The 21,156-nt window shown below is 43.2% G+C and overlaps 1 protein-coding gene across 1 annotated transcript in view; it reads left to right on the plus strand.

The window, feature by feature from the left end:
* The window catches only part of SYT12 (synaptotagmin 12), a 55,319-nt gene that overhangs the window by 16,866 nt on the left and 17,297 nt on the right, over positions 1-21,156 (plus strand). Inside the window, exons 3-4 of the mRNA XM_035124739.3 lie at positions 1,705-1,898; positions 2,148-2,537. Coding sequence (XP_034980630.1) covers positions 1,705-1,898; positions 2,148-2,537 — 584 coding nt within the window. The remainder of the gene's footprint in view (positions 1-1,704; positions 1,899-2,147; positions 2,538-21,156) is intronic.

A 21,156-nucleotide genomic window follows, 5' to 3' on the forward strand; every position in this document is an offset into this window, starting at 1 on the left:
GGGCCCCCGCAGGCCTGCCGGGCCGAAGCCAAGGGCACCCAGCCGGCGACCAAGCGGAGCTCCGTGGCCCGAATCCTCCCACCGCGCGACGACCCTAGGGGAGCCTGCCTCGCGGCTGCAGCCACCGCCACTCCAGCTGCCCCAGAGAAGAGAGAAGAAAGGAGAAGGAAGAGGGGGAAGGAGCACCCCCGAAGTGAAGGGCCCTGATCCCACAGCTCCTGCGTCGCTGCACCGGGGAGCCTCGTGGGGAACCGGAGCACCGGGGACCAAGGGGTGCACCGACCTCGCTGGCGTTGCTGCTGCAAATACAATGCCTGACCAACTCAACAACACCCCAAAAACCACCAACGTCACAACCCCTGACCACAACACAACACCCCCCCCCAAAAGAAGCCAAGAAAACATCAGGCCTCAAACCAAAACCAGCAAAGAGACCGAGGCAACATCAACCAAGAAAATGGCAAATCACACCGAAACCGCACCATCCCACCAAGAAACCGACTGCTCAGCACGCTAAACGAAATGAGGGAAGAAATGACAGAAATGGAAAAGAGATTAAAAGCAGCACTGCAAGCCGCAGTAGAAACCGCAGTGACCCCCCTGAAGACACTAATCAGTGAGCTGTTCTCCAAAGTGAAGGACCTAGAGAACAAGAATCAAATGCAAGAGAGAATAATAGAACAGTACCAGGAAGAGAATACACTCATGAAAGATGAACTGAAGAAACTGGAAACAGAAAACGAAGAAATGAGAATCAAACAAGCGGACCTCGAGGATCGAAGCAGACGCTGCAACATCCGCTTCCGCAACTTCCCCGAAAACGCTGAGGGAAAAAGTTCAGCAGATCTAATCGTAAGCTGGTTGAAAAACACAATTCCAGGTCTGACACTCGAGGAAGGCGACCTGGAAAGGGCTCACAGATCCCTAAGAGCTAAGCCAAAAGCCGACGCCCGTCCCAGAGACATCATTGTGTGCTTCGCACGCTATAGAAAGAAAGAAGAGATATGGAACTATCTCAGGAACTTAACCAGCCTCCAATACAAAGGAAATAACATAATGGTCTTCCAATATTTATCTCAGGACACCTTGAATCGGAGGAGAAGCCTAGGCCCATACACCCAGCGCATCCTGCAACACCCACCCACCCACCCACCCACCCACCCCACTCACACAAGAAACCGAAGACCACCACAGCCAAACACACATGAACTAGCACATCCTACACCAACCCCCGACCTCTCTCACCAACAAAGGAGCACAAGCGAATAACAGAGAACCTGCACATTCAATGCTGACACTGAACCCCTACACATACCAAGAAAAAAGAGAAACATCGACACCCCACCCCACCTACCTCCCCCCCCCTTTCTTCCTAATGTCTCAACAATCAAGATTAATGTGTAAAAACGATACATGGGAAAAATATGAGACATTGTACTACCTTTGTAAACCAATGAAATCCTTAATAAAAAAGAAAGAAAAGAAAGTTGTGTTCCATTCTGTCAAGCCATTGTGGTGCTGTTTTGTGTGAAAACAGTGTTGTGTACTGTTGGTGTGGGGTTGGTGGTGGTTATGAATTAAGAATGGTTAGAACCTTAATCCCAGCATCACAGAAGATACCACACAGAAGGCCACTTACTTAATATTCCTATAATGTTTCTATAAGATTTCAATGTGCCATGATAACTCTTTCTCTTTTCCCAGTCATAAGAAGTCCACCTGGATGGGAAATAGGTATCTATATTACTGGAGCACTTGTTCTGCTGGGAATAGCTGGAGTAAACCTGTGGAAGCTATGGAGGTCTGGCAGCTATCCTGCACCATCTCCATTTCCAAACTACGACTACAGATATCTAGAACAAAAATATGGGGCCACATATTCTCAGATCAAGCAAAAGGTAAAGAGCATTGAGAAATCCATCAGTTACCACAATCATCCATTCCCCCCTTTGCGCCATCATAATATCAGATCTGAATAAGAGCTCCCACTTGAGTTCAGCATTTGTATTCAATGGTGGGACTACGAGGGCATGCGAGGAAATTAAACTCTGAGGCTTGCAATAGGTTGATGTTTTACAGTAGTAAATACCTAGTTTGAAGTTAATCTTGAGCTCTGACTAGCTTTCTGTTCTGCTTACTGTCTGTAGAGAGCTGCAAGCAACTTCCGAAAGGCAGGAGAAAGGACCTCTCCTGTTCGCAAGCCCAGCCTGAAAATGGATGACACCTTTGAAAACATTAATGAGTTGGGCACTTTGGAGCTGATGAACAAAGACCTTGAGTTGGCTCCCTACGGGCCACTGAAAAAGTCCATCTCCACCGATTCTCTCTGTTCCATCTCCTCAATTGGAAATAACTTTGGCCATGAGTTCACAGTGGGACAAGTGGAAGTCAATATGGAATACAATGTGAACTCCAACACCTTGCATGTTACACTGCTACAGGGAAAAGATCTAATGGAGAAGGAAGATGTCAACTTTGAATCATGCTTTGTGCGCATCAGTTTGCTTCCGGATGAGCAAATAGTTGGCATTTCAAGGGTAAGTTTCTCCACCATTTTTACTTGTATACAGTGGTGCATTACATAATAGCAAATGCTCTGGATGTTTTTCACCATGTTTTCCAATCAAATGAACATGTGTTTCTTTTTGGAGTTTTTATGCTGTACTGTATTGTTGTTAGCTTCATTGTTCAAGTGGTGAGATCTAGGCACTTTTTTGGTCTTCACTTACGGTTGATTTCAGATTCCTGAGGGAATGTTGAGTTGGTCTGAAGTTTCTCAATCATGCAAAAATGTATTGTGTGTGATCCACATCTGCATTCTAGGAACTGTGTAATGAATTAACTGGCCATGAGCCTGCTAGTATGGCATGCTGTGAGTATCAAACCATCTTGTTCTCCCTGTGCTTCAGTTCAATAGATCACATAAGTGTTGACTTCCTTAGAATAGAGGTGAAAGAATATTTGCTGTAATTACGGTAAGCGCTCATCCACACTTACTCCATTGGATTGGTTTCTCAGATACAGTTTTTTAGACAATCCTTTAAGCAGTGTAAAGCAACACCTTTCCACACCATTTTATGTGGAATGTTTGGGGTTTGGAATCTAGTTAAAGTATAAATGGCCTCCCAAGGGACTGTCCTGATTTGATTGTGCCTTAACTGGTGTAGACTGAGCTTTTTAGAATTGGATTTGCTAGAGTTATGTGTTACAGTGGTGCCTCGACTTATGAATTTAATCTGTTCCGAAGGCACCTTCGTAGGTCGAAAAATTCGTAAGTCGAAAAATGCCATTGGAAATGCAATTTCCCATAGGGATGCATTGGAAACGGAAAAATTCGTAAGTTGAAGCAACCCTATCTAAAAATTCATAAGTCGAAAAATCCCTATCCAAAACCGCCGCGTTTCCTTTTGGATATCGAGACATTAGTAAGCGAGCGGCCATTAGCCCCATTCATAAGTCGAAAAATTTGGTTGTTGAGTCGTTCGTAAGTCGAGGTACCACTGTACCTGTCTTTAAGAGAGCTATTGTTAGAATGTATGGATTTTTTAAATTCTACATTGCTTTATTTGTTCTTTAATCAGAGAAGTAATGTTTTATAAATGAAAATAAATATTTAAAGCAAATAGGATCAGCTGTCTAGCTATTTCAGCCCTCCAGGTTTAATCTTTGTTAGAAATTACCTGACTTGAGATGGACTTATCTGCCTTGATGTTGCAATCTGTGATGGCCCATAGAGTCATGTGTCACACCTTTGCCTGCTTTGATGCAATGGGACAACCTGCATTTCTAGGTTCTATGAGCAGCTATTGCTCAATGAAGCAGCAGCAATTATATAATTAAACCCATGGTTTATGAAAGTATCTTGTGCAGGCATCCCCAAACTGCAGCCCTCCAGATATTTTGGCCTACAACTCCCATGATCCCTAGCTAGCAGGACCAGTGGTCAGGGAAGATGGGAATTGTAGTCCAAAACATCTGGAGGGCTGAAGTTTGGGGATGCCTGATTTTGTGGATGTAGGTTGGCTGGATGCTCTGATAGCTTTCGCCAAAAAGGGACACATCTTCCCTAGCTATTTATGAGTTAAGGGAAGGAAAGTGACACTGTACCGCTGATTCCTCCTTTTCAAGACTCCAGAGATTTCCCATAGTTCAAGAGAGGGATAATGCAAGTCCTCTTCATACGGCATGATTATCTTGCTGAATAGGAATTGGTTGTCAGAAGCAGTGTGATCACAGGGTCACTGAACTGTAAAACTGGCAGTGAATTGAATCTTATTTAGTCAATGTTCCCCTCACCCATTTCCTAGGCAGAATACATCACACTGTGTGGCCACATATTTATCCACCCTGTTGCTTACAATTACATTCAAACACTATGTAAAAGCAGTACTTATGGTGAAGCTAAATTGTTATAACAATTTCTAGAAAGGGGCCCTCTTGAGTCTGTTTCAGCAAAAACAACTACTGTAACACATTTATTATGACATAAGCTTTCATGGACTTGAGTCTACCTTATCACAAGAGAGATCTGGAAGAAGCAATATGCATGATGTCAATGCATTTGCTGAAGATGAACAACTGAAGCAACAGGAAATTTATCAAGAGATGATAGATTGGAGGGATAACATGCTCAGGAGGAGGACTGATTTGTTTTTGATATTTTAGTTTTGATGCCTGCCTTCGAATTTTTTGTTGTAGTTTAGTTCTGGGCTAGGAATGGGTCCTGAGTTGTATTTTAATACTGAGTGATGTTTGAATTTGTTACCTGCCTTGAATTTCTTTTGAAAATTAAGCAGGATTATGTCGAGCAATTAGTAAGCGGTTTTGTTTAAGGCATTAATAACATTTAAATCAATTACTTAATTCAAGGTGCTTTCTTTTCTTGGTGATTTAAATTGTCTTTACTTAAATTACTTCACATAGCATAATATTGAGGACTTTGAAGTCTCTTTTTTTTATAAAGATGGATGCAGCAACTCAGGATTCAGTAACTTGCCAGCACCTGTTTTGTTTCCTGTGAATTAGTCTAATCTAATTCTCAACTCTCATATGTGAATTCCTGCCATTTGAAAACAAAGTTTTCTTAAAGCCTCCATCCCTGATGCCTTATTCATCTTACAGAATACATTTAATTGCTACTGTAAAAGTTAGAAAATTGACAGACATAGCTGCCAAGTTTTCCCTTTTCTCGTGAGGAAGCCTATTCAGCATAAGGGAAAATCCCTTTAAAAAAGGGATAACTTGGCAGCTATGTTGACAGATGGTATTCCAAACAACTTCCACAGAGGAGACTTTGACTGTATCACAAGGCTTATACCCCAAAACTGTTAATCCTTCAGGAAAGGCTCCAGTTGTGAATAAGATTTCCAGTACAGGAAGGCAACCACATATATTGATTTTGCAGGTTCATCTAGGCTGAGGGCCTTGAAGAACTTCTCCAAAAACAATCAATATAGTTGTCTTTCTTCTCTTGGGGTACATATTCATTTAACAGGCAATGTCGGTGAGTTTTCACCTTGCTCTTTGTCTACATTGCAGTCACTAGGTGACAATGCAATGCTAGCAGCACCGCTACCTGCATTTTCTTAGGCTTTGGCTCCACCTTTAGCCGAAACGTGCATTTGGGAACCCACTTTTTCATTCTTTTTACCTTATGTTTGTTAGATGGTAATGCTCCTCTTGGAAGACCAATGCTTTTGCTTAAAGAAAGCAAAGAAACTCCCAAATAGTCACCAGTAGAATTGTCACCTTCTGAGCCAGCCATTTGATGATACGCCAATGCCATCATATGAGAAGATTCTTCTGTTAATTCCTGCATTTGAGGTTGCTATTAAAGAAACAAGAGCAGACCAAGCTGTCTTTCCACCCAGGAAAACATCGACCATGTTTTCCAAACAGATGCCTCAATATAATTTCCATTCAAGGACTGATTCAGTTCCACCTTCTCCACCCCCGGCAGTCTTGCTTAAGAGAATAGTTGTGGAATGTTGTGGCAGAAGTTCAAAATAATTGCTGTGGGTTGGCATCACATTCTTCTTCATGAAAATCATATGGTAATTATTTTAGCTACAGGTCTGCAGATTAGTTTCCAGCAAGAGTTCCATGAGACATTAAATTGCTCCTGTGGGTAGACTGCTTGCAACACAGACTTTTACACACACGAGCAGGCAAAAAGTGCTAATCTGAAGAGGCTGAGCAGTTGGAGGCCATTGGGTCAAATTGGATAGATGTGACAGAAGCATCCCACAAGTTTCCAACTCAGAGGTAAAAAGAGGCCTGTGGAAGGGAAAACATATGTGACAAGAAGCCTAGTCAACAGGCAACTTGTGGCTTTGGTCCAACATCTCTTACTCCCTTTTCACGATGGCCCCGCCAACAAAACGAATGGCTGAACTGAGGCCTTGGTGGTTTATAGACTGCTTACACACAGCTTTTGTATGTGTGGGTTTGTAGAATTTATTTGCTAATAGTTAGGTCGCCGTGGCAAATCTGGAAAACGTCCCATTTCCCTACAAACCGTTGCTTCCTCATGGCCTTCAATATCTGTAAGCTCCATGATGTTGTAACTCACTGAGGGAAGAAAGACTGGTGTTGGTGCCGACCACAATCTGCTTTGTTCTTTTACTACTGCTTTGTCCCCCGGATGAAATCAGCAGTTAACTTCAACTGCAAGTAGACTGGAGAATTACAGGCAGAGCAATTTGTATAAATGGCATTTGTGGACAAGCTCATATGAGCTTGGCAAAAAAGGAGAGCAGCTGGGAGCTTGGATGTGGAAAACATAAGGACAATTACTAGGCTTGGAAAATGTGTGTGTGATTGTTTTTGAAAGGATTGTTTCCCATGCTTCTCATCCTACCAGGGCCATGGGAGGCAACTTGCAAAGCCATTTTGCAGAATCAAGGCCATGAGCCTTGATACATATTGCTATTTCATTGGCTGTGCCAACAAACTGGTTTACCTCTCAATCAATGATCAAGCGATAGAAAGCAACTTTTCTAGTTGGATTAAAATGGCTATTTCCAGGCTGCAATCCTAAATAAGTCTACTAGGAAATAACCCCCCACCCCCCCAAACACAGTAGCATATACTTCCAAGTAAACATGCATGTTGAATCATTGACGGCATTTGGATATAACACTGGTCATTAATCACGGTATTCAAATCGGCACTTGTGGCTTGTCTCTCCCAAACATATCATAGGGTTGCCTTACATCCGGAATTTCCCGAATGCATATGGAATACTGCAGCCACAAGTAGTGTCCGGGCGGAAATCGGCAAAGTGTCTGCAAAATTTGGCAAAACCCTAACATATCACCATTGGGAAGCAAAGCTTTGGGTTCCTTGCAATAACTTCCTCTGATACATACATACAATTCCTCTTGGGATTTGTCTATTCAGTAGGCATGTGTGTGTGTGTGTGTGTGTGTGTGTGTGTGAGAGAGAGAGAGAGAGAGAGAGAGAGAGAGAGAGAGAGAAACAAAAATAGAGAGACAAGCTACTCACTACCCAATTGGATTTTCCAAGAGTACAAAATATTGTCTGACAAATATCTTGGCAGTAGCTTTGGTTAAAAGAAAATTTCATCAAATAAAGACCATTCTCTCTATATTTATGCTTTAGTGATATTTATTATTTATCACCTCTTATCTATAATTCACGGACATTATTGTCTCCTCAGTGTCCTGTGGCAAGTAATAAAGACACATTAGTTCTCCCCCTTTTAATGCTCTCTAGTCTTTTAAGAAAATAAGTAACATTGGTAGATCATCTGTCATCTAATGACTATACAAATTTGCGCAGAGATCAGTCCTTCCCCACTGTTGCTAAAAGCCACAAGAAGAGATGCTTAGTAGTGATAGCATCACATTCTCTCCTGCATAGATTCAAGACAGTGCATGTAAAGCAGTGATGGGAAGCAGAGAACCCCAGACAGTATTCTTTTCTGCTTTGTACCTAACCCAAGGCATGCCTGACCCTTAACCTACTCAATCATTTCCTGGCTGAGCCAAACTCTTCTGTTTTAAATGGCTCTCCCACACAGTAGCTAGCAAGCATCTTTTCAGTGTCATGTTACATCAGCGTTGCCCACATTTCATCTCCTGCATTCCTGCCAAGAGTGGGATATTTGCTCAGCATTACAAGTGCCATCAGAGTGTTTTCCACCACATACTCAAAATATACCTGTGCAGGCATGCAGTCCAGAAGGTTGCATTTGTGAAATTGAAGGTTGAGATTGCCTGGATTTTAATAAGAATGCACAAGCTGCAGTGGCGCATAGGAGGCTAGTGGCTGCATGTTGCCTGCACTGCAGTGCACTCAGTTATAAAAGTCTGCACATCTTTGAGTTTCTGTCCACCTTCTTTTCCTGAGCTCTTTTACTGGTGTGTGTGGGAGAGGCACTGGCGAGGAAGAGGAGTGCGGGAGGAGCGCACTGCCCCGAGCAGCGTGACCCCAGTGGGGTACCATTGCAGTTGCCCCCCACCTGTGCTGGGTGCCACCCCCCCCCCCGCAGACAGCATGCCATGCCCCCAGGACGTGCACCACACCCCCAGGATGCATGTCACGCCCCTGTGGGCAGCGTGCCACACTCCTGGGATGCGCGTCTACCCCGCCCCCACCTGCTCTCCGCGCCCCACCCCTGGTGCCAGAGCATGAAGCTCCACCACTGGGGAGAGGTACAGTCAGAAGGTTGAGAATATGAGGAAGATAATGGTGGAAGGTGTTTGGGCAACCTGGTGGGAGGAAGCCCTTGCAATGCCTCTTCTTGTAGTGAGTAGTGATTTGTAGACATTTTGCTAGGTTATTCTTCAGCTACTTCCCCGTGACTTGTTTACACTTCTTCATCTGTGTTCTGCAGATGTAGTGAAAACCTGCTATACTACTTTTAAAATCATTTCCCATGAGCAAAACACACCCAGTCCCTTACATTTTCTTCATCTGAGCTACCTTTTGAGACATTTTATCTACCCCATACCATTCCCACTAAATCTCTCCAGCTTGTTAGCATCCTCTTTAATGTTGGCACCTTGAAGTGAATGCAGTATTCTAGATGAAGTCTCAGAATGGTGGGGCAGAATAACCCCTTTCAAATTTGGGATCTTTTGCTTATGTTGAAACTGAAACTTCTAATGGTCATGTGCCCTACTTAACCTTGTGGTTCCTTATGAGCAGTTTGCTTCCAGGAAGCTCCCTTCTGCAGAGTCAGACCAATTTACCCATCTGCCTCAGTATTGTCTGCATTGACTGGCAGCAGCTCTCCATGCTTTCAGCCACAGGTATCTTCCAGCCCTACCTGGAGATGTCAGGAATTGACCCTGGGATCTTCATTTAAGGCAGATGCTCTGCCAGTGAGCTACAGCCCTCCCCTGTATGTTCCTCCAACACAGGCACCCCCAAACTTCAGCCCTCCAGATGTTTTGGACTACAATTCCCATTTTCCCTGACCACTGGTCCTGTTAGCTAGGGATCATGGGAGTTGTAGGCCAAAACATCTGGAGGGCAGAAGTTTGGGGATACCTGCTCCAACACCTTGCTTAACCTCGCTGTCTCTTTACTCAGTTACTCTCCAAGTTGTACTTTTTAATGGCAGACGGTTTGGTTCAGGGATGGGAAACCTGTGGTCCCTTCGATGTTGCTGGGCTATAGCTCCAGTCATCCATGAACATTGGCCACACTGACTGGGACTGATGGGATTTGGAGTCCCAACAACATCTTTAGTGTCCACAGGTTCCCTATTCCTAGTTTAGCATGTCGTTTTTCATAACTAGGCTTCAGCTGAACCACTCCCATCAATGAGCTCTCAGGTAACAGAGCACACAGGGTCTAATGGGAGCTTCACCCTCAAAGTGCAAGGTTGGCACACTGGCTTATTTCATTGTGTCAATACGCAACAAACAACAAATCACAATAAGTATGAAGAGCACAATAGTATGAAGAACATACTATAGACATGAATAATGGCATTATCTTTGCCTTTCACCTAGAAGATTGTAGGCTCTGAAGAATTATTTGGCCTTAGAGTGGAATTTAATCCAGTTCCATTGAGTAGATGCATGCCATGGCAATTCACTGGCACCTAGCACTCCTAATGCCATGCCACATTGTTTCCGTCATCTTGCATGCCTTTGGTAGCACATCCAGATCCCCTGCTGCAATGCAGCCTGGTTTTTTGGCAGCCTACAGAATATGTGACATCTTGTGAAACCTGTCAGAGATTTCAGAGGGGGCAGAAGTTGTGTGACTTACAATACATTTGTGTTATCACTGCAGCTGAGAAATGCTAACATTCGTCTACAGGCGAAACAGTCGATCCCAACTCTCTGTATCATATATCAAGCGGAAAGATGTTTTATTTACACACATTCCAGTTTCTTGGAATACTAGAGGTTTTAATTTCCTGAACTATATGCATGCAAGGATTGATGGGGTTACAAGTAACAACCCCAAGGTATTAGTTATGTATATTAATAAAGTTAGTGCATCTTGTTTATTAATCTATCAAGATTCAATCCCTTTGGGAGCCTAACAATGACATTGTAAGAGGGGCAAGGGAGAGAAGGTGCCTGCCTGTAGAAAGATAGTGGAAAGCACGTTTTTCTCTTTACAATTCGCCAGAAAGCAACTGGACATTATGATGTACAATTGCTTCCTGGGAGCATTTTAAAACATATTTTTTTAAAAAAACTGTGCAGCTATTGTGGAGGTATTAGCTGGTCTAAGCAGTTGTAAAATGTTAAAGGAAAGAAGACAAACCACCTTGTATATATACAGTACTACATGCCATTGTGTATATTAATTTATTATTATTATTATTATTATTATTATTATTATTATTATTAGGCTTAATCCACAGATCTATGTTCCGATTCTAGTGTAGGTGCAAAAAGCATTTTTAGTTTCTTCTAATCTCTCTCTTTCTTTTTAAAATTATGTTGTCAGCCAGCTTGGGTATTTTACTTTAAATGAAAATATGCGATGAAATAAACATTTTAATAAATCAAATTTTTTCCTTACCTGCAAAGTGAAATTTATATAAAAAGGGGGGATGAGATGAATATTGTGCCCATGCCTCTGCTGTTCTAAAAATGAATATTTATTTCATCACCTTAAATCTCCTTTTCCTGCCTAGCGTGTCACAACATGGTTCAGGTGGGGTGTTCCCTGTATTGTTCCAATTTTAGTAAATGTGCTGCTGAAACAAGCACTCTGCTGGGGTCTTCCACTAGGCTAAGAAACCTTTTGCTAATGCATCCATTTCATGTTTTAATCATGTCAGAAGCTTTCTAATATGTATGTGGCAGAAGCAACTGGATTTACCTAGAATCCCTAAGAAATCTAAGCAGGGGAGGGGAGGGATAGATAGTATTTAAGAAATAAAATAACATATGTGAGAGAAAAGGATATAATAGATTCTTACAGAATAGCAATACAATGTAACTAGAACAGAAGCTAAATGAGGAAGTGAATATATTCTTATTAATTTGTTTTTTATTATTATTCCTTATTGGAAGAAGGTTATGTTGACTTAGGTTCTCTCCCCCCCCCCTTTTCCCTTTTATAATGTGTTGCTTGTATATGGTGTAATTCTCTGTATGTGCAGAATAAAAAAATGTTGGATGCAAAGGTTCTGTGCAAATCCATTTTCAGTATTCATATACTTTGTATATAAGACATATAAAGCCACATATGTGAAACTTGAATACAGTGGAACCTCGGGTTACGTACCGTCCTCCTTACGAACGCTTTGGGTAACGAGCTCCGCTAACCGGAAGTAGATGCTCCTGGTTGCAAACTTTGCCCTGGGATGCGAGCGGAAGTTGCACGCCGGCAGCGGGAGGCCCCGTTAGTGAAAGCGCGCCTCATGTTAAGAGCAGTTTCGGGTTAAGAACGGACCTCCGGAACGAATTAAGTTTGTAAAAGCTAATTTGTAGAAAGCCTGTTCTGGACTGCATTTGTCCAGCAGTGAAAATTCAGATGAACACATTTATACACATTGCCATGCAAGATTGTTGCTAGAAGCAAAGTGATATATAGTTTAGTTATTAACTTCACTGTTGAAAAATGAGGGGACTTCAGTTTCCTCTCCCGCAGCTGATTCTCCAGCTTCTTTTATTATGATGCTGAAATACTTTCTCTGCCCCAAAGCTATTAGAAAAGGATGCAGAAGGCTTAACTATTTTAGTGAGGCATTGTTGATTACAGGACAAATCCTTGTGAGTTGCAATGGGAGCTTATTCTGCATGGCCAGGTCCCATGAAACACCAATGATACCTGTACAGGAACCAAGAGGTCAGGAGGCTCCCAGGACAGGACAGCATGGGCTTGGCATGGAAAACAGCCACGGCACCTATGCACCCCACATGATTCTCGCATACAAACATTGCTTCTGCAACAGAAGACCTTTAACCACTTGGAAGCGTCTCCCACGCAAGAACGGAAACATGAACCAGCCTGAAGATATTTAAAATGCAAGGAGACCGTATCCTGTTTGTTGATTGTGAAACCTCTGAACTCTTGCTGCGCTTCATATGCTTGCAAACATTCATCTCAAATGGCCTTTAAAAATGAGTGAAAATGAGTTATATCCCCAGAGCATAGACTTGGCAGACAAACTATAAACACTGCTGCTGGGCTGGCTATGAATTGAGCTCATAAGTAGTCTGTGCTAAAGCTGTCTCTTTGCTTTTATACCCTCATCCTTTTTCTTTTTGCCCCCTTGTTTGTGTCATTCGTAGCTGAGGATTCTCTACTTATCCACATATGCAGGCTTTACTACAAGGAGGTGCTTGTATACCGGGGATGAAAATCCTATTGGCCATTTCCCTGGAGTCCTAGTCACTGACGTAGCAGTGTACATGGGAGACAGCTCAGTGGTAGAACACACATGTGATTTGTGTGCAGAAGATGCTGGGTTCAATGCCTGACTTCTCCAGGTGGGACTGAGAAACATGCCTATCTAAAATCCCAGTGAGCGCCTACTAGGCTAGACAATGCTGACCTAGATGGAAAATGGTCTGAGCCTGTGCAAGGCAGCTTTGTGTGTTTGGTATTAAGCGTCTGAGCCAAGTTTTGCACCTTCATGGGCTGTAGAAGAGAAGCGCTCACAAGCACACTATCAGGTGGATTAATGGATTGATCAACCCTTAAAACCTTTTCAGGAGTTCTTGAGTGTCAAGGATAAGGAACTTATGGCTCTCCAGATGTTTCTGGAATACAACATTCCTATCCCCTATCTGTTGGTCATGCTTACTGTGTAGATCAGCAATATATGAGGCGGCTACTTAAAAGGCGGCTTGCTGACCACTGCAATAATCCTTTGCTAATATGCCGCTGCAGGAATGTATTGGGTATGTTTTAGGACATGCTCCCACTATATGTTGAGTGATGGCAAGGCTCAAGATGCCTGACCCTGGTCCCAGCAATTCCAGGGCAAGGACACATCTGTGAGCTGTTTCCAGTCAAGAGCATGGGCTACATGGAGCTATAGTCTGGCTCTTTGTAAGGCAGTTGCATCTGCTTCCTGTGAGTGAACAAAGTATGGAGCCTAGCATTGCCCCCGGAAGCCTTTGCAAAGTTCAAGGATTCATCATTGGATGCCCATATGCATAATCTTCCCTTCAAGTAGAAAGGGTGAAAGCTATCAAGGTAGATAATTACTGTTTTATTTATTAAATTTGCATGTTGTAAATTTTTATGTTGTGTTTCACAACATAAAAATGCAAAATGAGAACACAAAATACATAATAAAACAACAACTCTCCTCCTAACAAACACAAAGGCCATAGAATGTTAATCAGCCTGATGTGGTATGTATATAGTACATGAATCCAAGAGTTGGTGGCTTTAGTAAAATCTTTGTGGAGGACTTTTGCACAGTCTTAAAGCATAGATGGGGAAAACATCCAGATGTTGCTGGACTGCAATTATCACTAACCTTGCTGGATGGACATGAAGGAAGTTGGAATCCAGTGCATCTGGATTCACTGTGATGGTTACAGGTTCCTCATCCCTGGCAGAAATGGTCACCCAGATGATGAAATACTGCAAGTACACATTACGGTTACCATTTTCAACAGCAGCATCTGTCATATAAAGCCATAGTTCACTCCAGGAGGTATATTGATTGTGCAGTGGAGATGATCAAATCCTGGTGTTTCTAATGCCATGGTTTTGCTTCTCTGTATCTATGTATCTACGTAGAGGTGGCAAGAAAACACAGAGGAATTATACCGGAAAGATATGGAGGTCTCGTACACCCCAGGTAGTGTGGTTGCTGACCTTGAGCCAGACATCCTGGAGAGTGAAGTCAAATGGGCCTTAAAAAGCACTGCTAATAACAAGGCCAGTGGAAGTGATGATATTCCAGCTGAACTATTTAAAATTTTAAAAGATGACGCTGTTAAGGTGCTACACTCAATATGCCAGCAAGTTTGGTAAACTCAGCAATGGCCAGAGGATTGGAGAAGATCAGTTTACGTCCCAATCCCAAAGAAGGGCAGTGCCAAAGAATGCTCCAACTACCGCACAATTGCGCTCATTTCACACACTAGCAAGGTTATGCTTAAAATTCTACAAGGCAGGCTTAGGCAGTATGTGGACCGAGAACTCCCAGAAGTGCAAGCTGGATTTTGAAGGGGCAGAGGAACCAGAGACCAAATTGCAAACATGCGCTGGATTATGGAGAAAGCTAGAGAGTTCCAGAAAAACATCTACTTCTGCTTCATTGACTACGCAAAAGCATTTGACTGTGTTGACCACAGCAAACTATGGCAAGCTCTTAAAGAAATGGGAGTGCCTGATCACCTCATCTGTCTCCTGAGAAATCTCTATGTGGGACAAGAAGCTACAGTTAAAACTGGATATGGAACATCTGACTGGTTCAAAATTGGGAAAGGAGTTCGACAAGGCTGTTTATTTAACTTATATGCAGAATTCATCATGCGAAAGGCTGGACTGAATGAATCCCAAGCCGGAATTAAGATTGCCGGAAGAAATATCAACAGCCTCAGATATGCTTGATGGCAGAAAGTGAGGAGGAAATAAAGAACCTTTTAATGAGGGTGAATGAGGAGAGCGCAAAATATGGTCTGAAGCTCAACATCAAAAAAACTTAAGATCATGGCCACTGGTCCCATCACCTCCTGGCAAATAGAAGGGGAAGAAATAGAGGCAGTGAGAGATTTTACTTTCTTGGGTTCCATGATCATTGCAGATGGTGACAGCAGTCATGAAATTCAAAGACATCTGCTTCTTGGGAGAAAAGCAATGACAAACCTAGACAGCATCTTAAAAAGCAGAGACATCACCTTGCCAACAACGGTCCGCATAGTTAAAGCTATGGTTTTCCTAGTAGTGATGTATGGAAGTGAGAGCTGGACCATAAAGAAGGCTGATCGCCAAAGAATTGATGCTTTGTATTATGGTGCTGGAGGAGACTCTTGAGAGTCCCATGGACTGCAAGAAGATCAAACCTATCCATTCTGAAGGAAATCAGCCCTGAGTGCTCACTGGAAGCACAGATCCTGAAGCTGAGGCTCCAATACTTTGGGCACCTCATGAGAAGAGAAGACTCCCTGGAAAAGACCCTGATGTTGGGAAAGATTGAGGGCACAAGGAGAAGGGGACGACAGAGGACGAGATGGTTGGGCAGTGTTCTCGAAACTACCAACATGAGTCTGACCAAACTGCGGGAGGCAGTGGAAGACAGGAGTGCCTGGCATGCTCTGGTCCATGGGGTCACGAAGAGTCAGACACGACTAAACGACTAAACAACAACATCTACGTATCTAGTACCAGTAAGTACATTGGGAACATTTCATTCACAAACCAAACTAAAGATGCCTTAGAAATGTAGCTAAATATCTGCCAAGGCACACTAGCTTAATTGAAAAGTTAACCCAGAGCTTTCCAAACTGTGTGTTGCGTGACACGTTAGTGTGTTGGCTGCAGTGTGTAGGTGTGTCACACGAACACAATCTGCACTCCTCCCGGGGCTGGAAAGGGGTTAGTTTAACCTCTGGTTTGCTAGTAAAACTGAATTACTGTGTCACAAAATGATGCATGTCTAAAAAGTGTGTCACCAACATGAAAAGTTTGGAAAGCTCTGAGCTAACCCATCGTGGTGGAGGTACCCATTACTCGGTGTCCATTGCATTGGGGAAGCTCTGTGCAGCATTGATCTCCTACCTCCTTACAATATATGGGTGGCAGTATCATTCCAAAGGAAGGAGTAAATGCACCCCTAGATTCCTTGATATGATCCTTTCTATAACTGAAAGGCCTGAGGGAATCCTAGAAGGGTCATTGTTGACCAGAAATCACAGTCCCACCCTGAGCCTTGATTGACTGGGCAAAGGGTGCCATTGGTGTGAGAGCTGATTGAGAAAATAGATGCACAACTTTTGGATATGTTAGAGAGCGGTACAGCCCCAAACAACTGTTTGGGAAACACCAAGTTGTACTAGCTACGTGCCAGTTTCCAGTTGCCTGCTTGAGAGTGCCTTCTTCACAGAAGTTATGTTACATTATTCAGGTAATTAACTGCCCAGGGCTGCTTGCGACTCTGCCAAAAAGCTCCAACATTAAGATGCTGCTGAGAGAGTATAAAGTGCCCTAATGGAGGAAACAAAACAATGTTATAGAGAAGAAGGGTGCTTAATTTATTAGGAATTGGAGAAGGGGGGATGTGTATTAGAACAAAGGAGGGAATAAAACAAGACCAGAAGATGTTACCATTGAGAGCATCAAAAGTATGATTGAAGAGCATTTATTTAAAAAAAATTCACATAAAGGTGATAGGTGTGAAAAGGGTCGATACATTTCTTAGGAATGAATTGGCACTTTCAGGTTCCAGAAGCCTACAAAGATAGATGAGAGTAGGTAGGCTGTATGCACACTAACCCATTTGTAAAACAAAACATGTAGTTTTTCTCAACTCTGAATCATTCATACTTGTCTTCAGCCTGTTGTTTTCAGTTTAGATTGATTCTAGATCATGCTGCCCACAAGGGTAATGTGGTTACTTGATACACCTTTGAAAACCCTGCAAATACCTCAGTGAATGAAGAAGTGGTGATTGTGATCTTAGTATACTTGAGCAACCTATTTGGAGCTGGTAGGGGATTTTCCTGCTTCAATTTGTGACAGTCTGAGTCCTGGGACTCAGTGCGGACAGGGAACTTGGCCCTGGCTTCTCAATTTGTTTTTATTTTTAGCCTTCTTCTCAAGGGCTCAGGCAGAGGACACCAGTGATTTATTTTTAAAAAAATAAAGGTATCCCTTGAAGATGAAAATTGCCTCCCACCCGCTTAGCTATGGCTGTTGAGTGTCAGCCCAAAAAGGAAAGTTTTACAGTTCTCATGTAATATGTTGGTTCCATCTGGAGACTGCCATTTCTGATTAGGGCGGTAGAAAAAGAGGCGTCTCTTCCTTTTATAGTTGTGTAGAAGAGGGAAAGTCTGCAAGTATAACCTGCCAGGCAAGCTTTTTCTTATGTAAAGAAAAACAAGCCTGCTCATCCCGTACCAGAATTGAAGGGATTAATTTATTGTGTCATCTTCCAGGGGCTAATTTGCGAGGGATTCCGGGCATGTTTATAGCACTGCATTGTCTCGTTGCGGATGGATGGTGCAGACATGCTTTCTGACCCTTACAGTTATACGAGTCTGTAGCTAGTGACCCAGCTCTAAACATACCGTACTTACTTGGAAGCAAGTGCCATTGATTTGCAATAGATTTTGCTCTCAGATGAGGTGTTGTTTTGTCCGTCCGCCACCCCAAATGAGGAGCAGAACATGTTTACCGGTAGTTATTTTGTTCTTGCCATTTGAAAAGCTTCTAGCTTAGTTTGGGGAGCCGAGAGCGAGTTTGCTCTTCCTGCCCTGGTGCCTTGTGACAGCTAAGCTAGGCACACACAGCAAACATCCTCCCTCCTCAACCTGCCCTACTACTGAGAAACGATGAAAAGTTAATGCTTGCTTCGCTTGCTGTGTTCTCAGGGCTAATTCTCTCTTTTCCAAGCACCAGAGGGGCTTGTGCCAGGCAAGCAGTGATGCTAGAGGGAGGATAATGGAAGAAACTCAGCAGCGTATCAGGCAGAGCAGCTCGAGCCCCAAAGGCTTCATTAGGGAGGTGCTCCTTGGCAAAAGGGGGCCTGGGAAACAGCAGGAAGACAATTTCTCAATCACACAGTGTCCAAGAGTGGGAGAGAGAATGCCAAAGTGGTCAGGAGCTGTTGCCAGACAGAGTGGCAGACAGTCTGCCCTCACTCATCCAGCAAATGTCAGAAGTGTGTGAATAAGTGCTATCAAGAGGCAGGAGATTGGCAAACTTGAAAGAAGCCCACAAACGCCTGTCTGCCCACATGTAATTTTAGAGAAAAGTACCATGTTTTGTCGTCAAGCTTTCCTGCTTGGTTTCCTGGAGAAGATTCGTGCTTGCCACGGGAGACCAGGTATGTGGCTGTTTACAAGCCTGAAGACTGGTTTCCCTTTATCAGGTGGCACCAATACATTCATATAGCTTGCATTCTTGAATGTTGGCATAAGCCAGTCTTGTAAATCAGTGAACTAAAGTTACCAGCCTGCAGAACTGTTTACTAGTCATCTGGGGCTAGTAGAGGAGGGACAGAGAGTTCCAGCCCTCTTTCAATAGCCTCCTCCATTCGTATGCTGGGCACACTTTGTCCCCTATCTTCCTCCCCACTTCATTCTGCTCACTCATCTGTATACCATTCATTGTCTCCTATGAGTACCAGGTGAGTGCTTAAATACAGGGCTGTCATAAACCTCTCAGTTTCACTGTTTCCTTGTGGGCAACATGGTGGCTGTGCTTAACTTCACAAGATTCTGCAAATGGCAGATTCTCAAATTCATTGTGATAGTTGTCAATGTCTCTGAGCGCTGTGATCCTTAGAAAATATAAGGCACTGGGGACTTTATGACCATAAAGGACAACACAAGTTGAATTGATGCATGTCTGTCTAGTCCTATACATGCATGCAGCCAATCATCCTTGTTGTGCAGAGATGCAAGGTTTCCCCCAAGTTCAATCTCATAGAATCATAGAGTTGGAAGAGACCACGAGGGCCATCCAGTCCAACCCCCTGCCAAGCAGGAAACACCATCAAAGCATTCTTGACATATGGCTGTCAAGCCTCTGCTTAAAGACCCCCAAAGAAGGAGACTCCCCCACACTCCTTGGTAGCAAATTCCACTGCCGAACAGCTCTTACTGTCAGGAAGTTCTTCCTAATGTTTAGGTGGAATCTTCTTTCTTGTAGTTTGAATCCATTGCTCCATGTCCACTTCTCTGGAGCAGGAGAAAACAACATTTCTCCCTCCTCTACATGACATCCTTTTATATATTTGAACATGGCTGTCATATCACCCCTTAACCTTCTCTTCTCCAGGCTAAACATATCCAGCTCCCTAAGCCGTTCCTCATAAGGCATTGTTTCCAGGCCTTTGACCATTTTGGTTGCCCTCCTCTGGACACGTTCCAGCTTGTCAGTATCCTTCTTGAACTGTGGTGCCCAGAACTGGACACAGTACTCCAGGTGAGGTCTGACCAGAGCAGAATACAGTGGTACTATTACTTCCCTTGATCTAGATGCTATACTCCTATTGATGCAGCCCAGAATTGCATTGGCTTTTTTAGCTGCTGCATCACACTGTTGACTCATGTCAAATTTGTGGTCTACCAAGACTCCTAGATCCTTTTCACATGTACTGCTCTCAAGCCAGGTGTCACCCATCCTGCATTTGTGCCTTTCATTTTTCATTTTTGCCCAAGTGTAGTACTTTACATTTCTCCTTGAGGACCCCCAGATCGAGCGTTCTGGGGTCGTGAGAGCTCAGCAGTGCCCCGAAGCAGAGTGGAAGTTGTGGGAGCCATTTTGAGCACACCGCTACCACCACGGAGCGAAGCTCCAAGCCGACAGTTTGCAAGTGGCAGATTTTTCCTTCAAAAAGAAGATTTGAATGAATTGGACACCGTGAGTAAAAGAAAGATTTAAAAATTTGAACTTTGAAAATTGGCCATGGGAGGAGATTTAAAAAGGAAGTCGATCTCTCCCACTGAGTGCTTCATGACGCAGTTAACTTGTCTAAAGCCGCAAAATGACAGGAAGCTTCAAATTGCCTAAAAATTGACTCTAAAAGCTTTCCCTAAGGCAGGGTAAAAGGGAAAGTTGAACTGTAAATAGATCTATGCAAAAGACTGTTTTTTGACAAGGGGAAGCCCCCCTGGAAGTTGGAGTTGGGTCAAAGGAAGGATCAGCTAGCCACCATTATGACGTCACAATAGAAAGGAATTTGTTTGTCTGCTGGAGGCTGAGAGCTATTAACATTGAAAAGAGGCTATAACTAAGGTTAAAAAATTATTTAAAGGCTGCTCAGTGTTTGACTTAAGATTTTAAAATATGAAGAAGATTAAAATTAATGGAAGTTGGAACCAGTTTGGACGTGACTGTGTGTTTTAAGGCTTGGAAAGGAGAAATTGCACCATTTCCTGCTCTGTTATGCCCATGGAATCTGAGAAGACCAGCATGATGGAGGAGAAGGCACTGGATTTTGAAGACTTTGAAGATACTGAAAAATTATTTTGGGAATTAATTTTGGAAAAAACTTTAGAACTTAAAGATGAGATGTGCAATTCTAATGGAAAAACACCAACCCTAAAGGAGAAGATAACAGAATCAACAGACTTGAACCTCGAATTATTAGACTTGAACTTTGAAAAATCCAAGGAAGAAGGAGAAAGGGATCATTGTTCCACCGGTGGGAGGGTGGGAGCAGGATCCGTGCTTGATCCAAAAGTCTCTTAAAGAAGAACCAGCATGGAATGCTGCCTGTCCCGGGGGGGGGGCAGGATGCATGTTGGGGACAAAATGTGATGAGTATAAAAAAGGGAAGAGGAGTTAATTGGGGAAGTAAAAATGGAAAGAATGGGAGTACAGTTAAAGAATTGGGAAAGCAACAGGTGAGGAAGAGGGTAGAGCAAGGGTTGGATTGGGTCAGAGTAGGAGTGGGGTGAAGGAGGGTAATTTTTAAGATTTCTCAGGACGGATAAAGATGGTCTGAATCTGGAATGTTCTAAGGAGCTACCGGAAATTTCTGGAGACACTGATTCCAAGGGAGGGGGGGAATGAATTAGT

This window comes from Zootoca vivipara, chromosome 1, assembly GCF_965207765.1.
Source record: "Zootoca vivipara chromosome 1, rZooViv2.hap1.1, whole genome shotgun sequence".
NCBI lineage: Eukaryota > Metazoa > Chordata > Lepidosauria > Squamata > Lacertidae > Zootoca > Zootoca vivipara.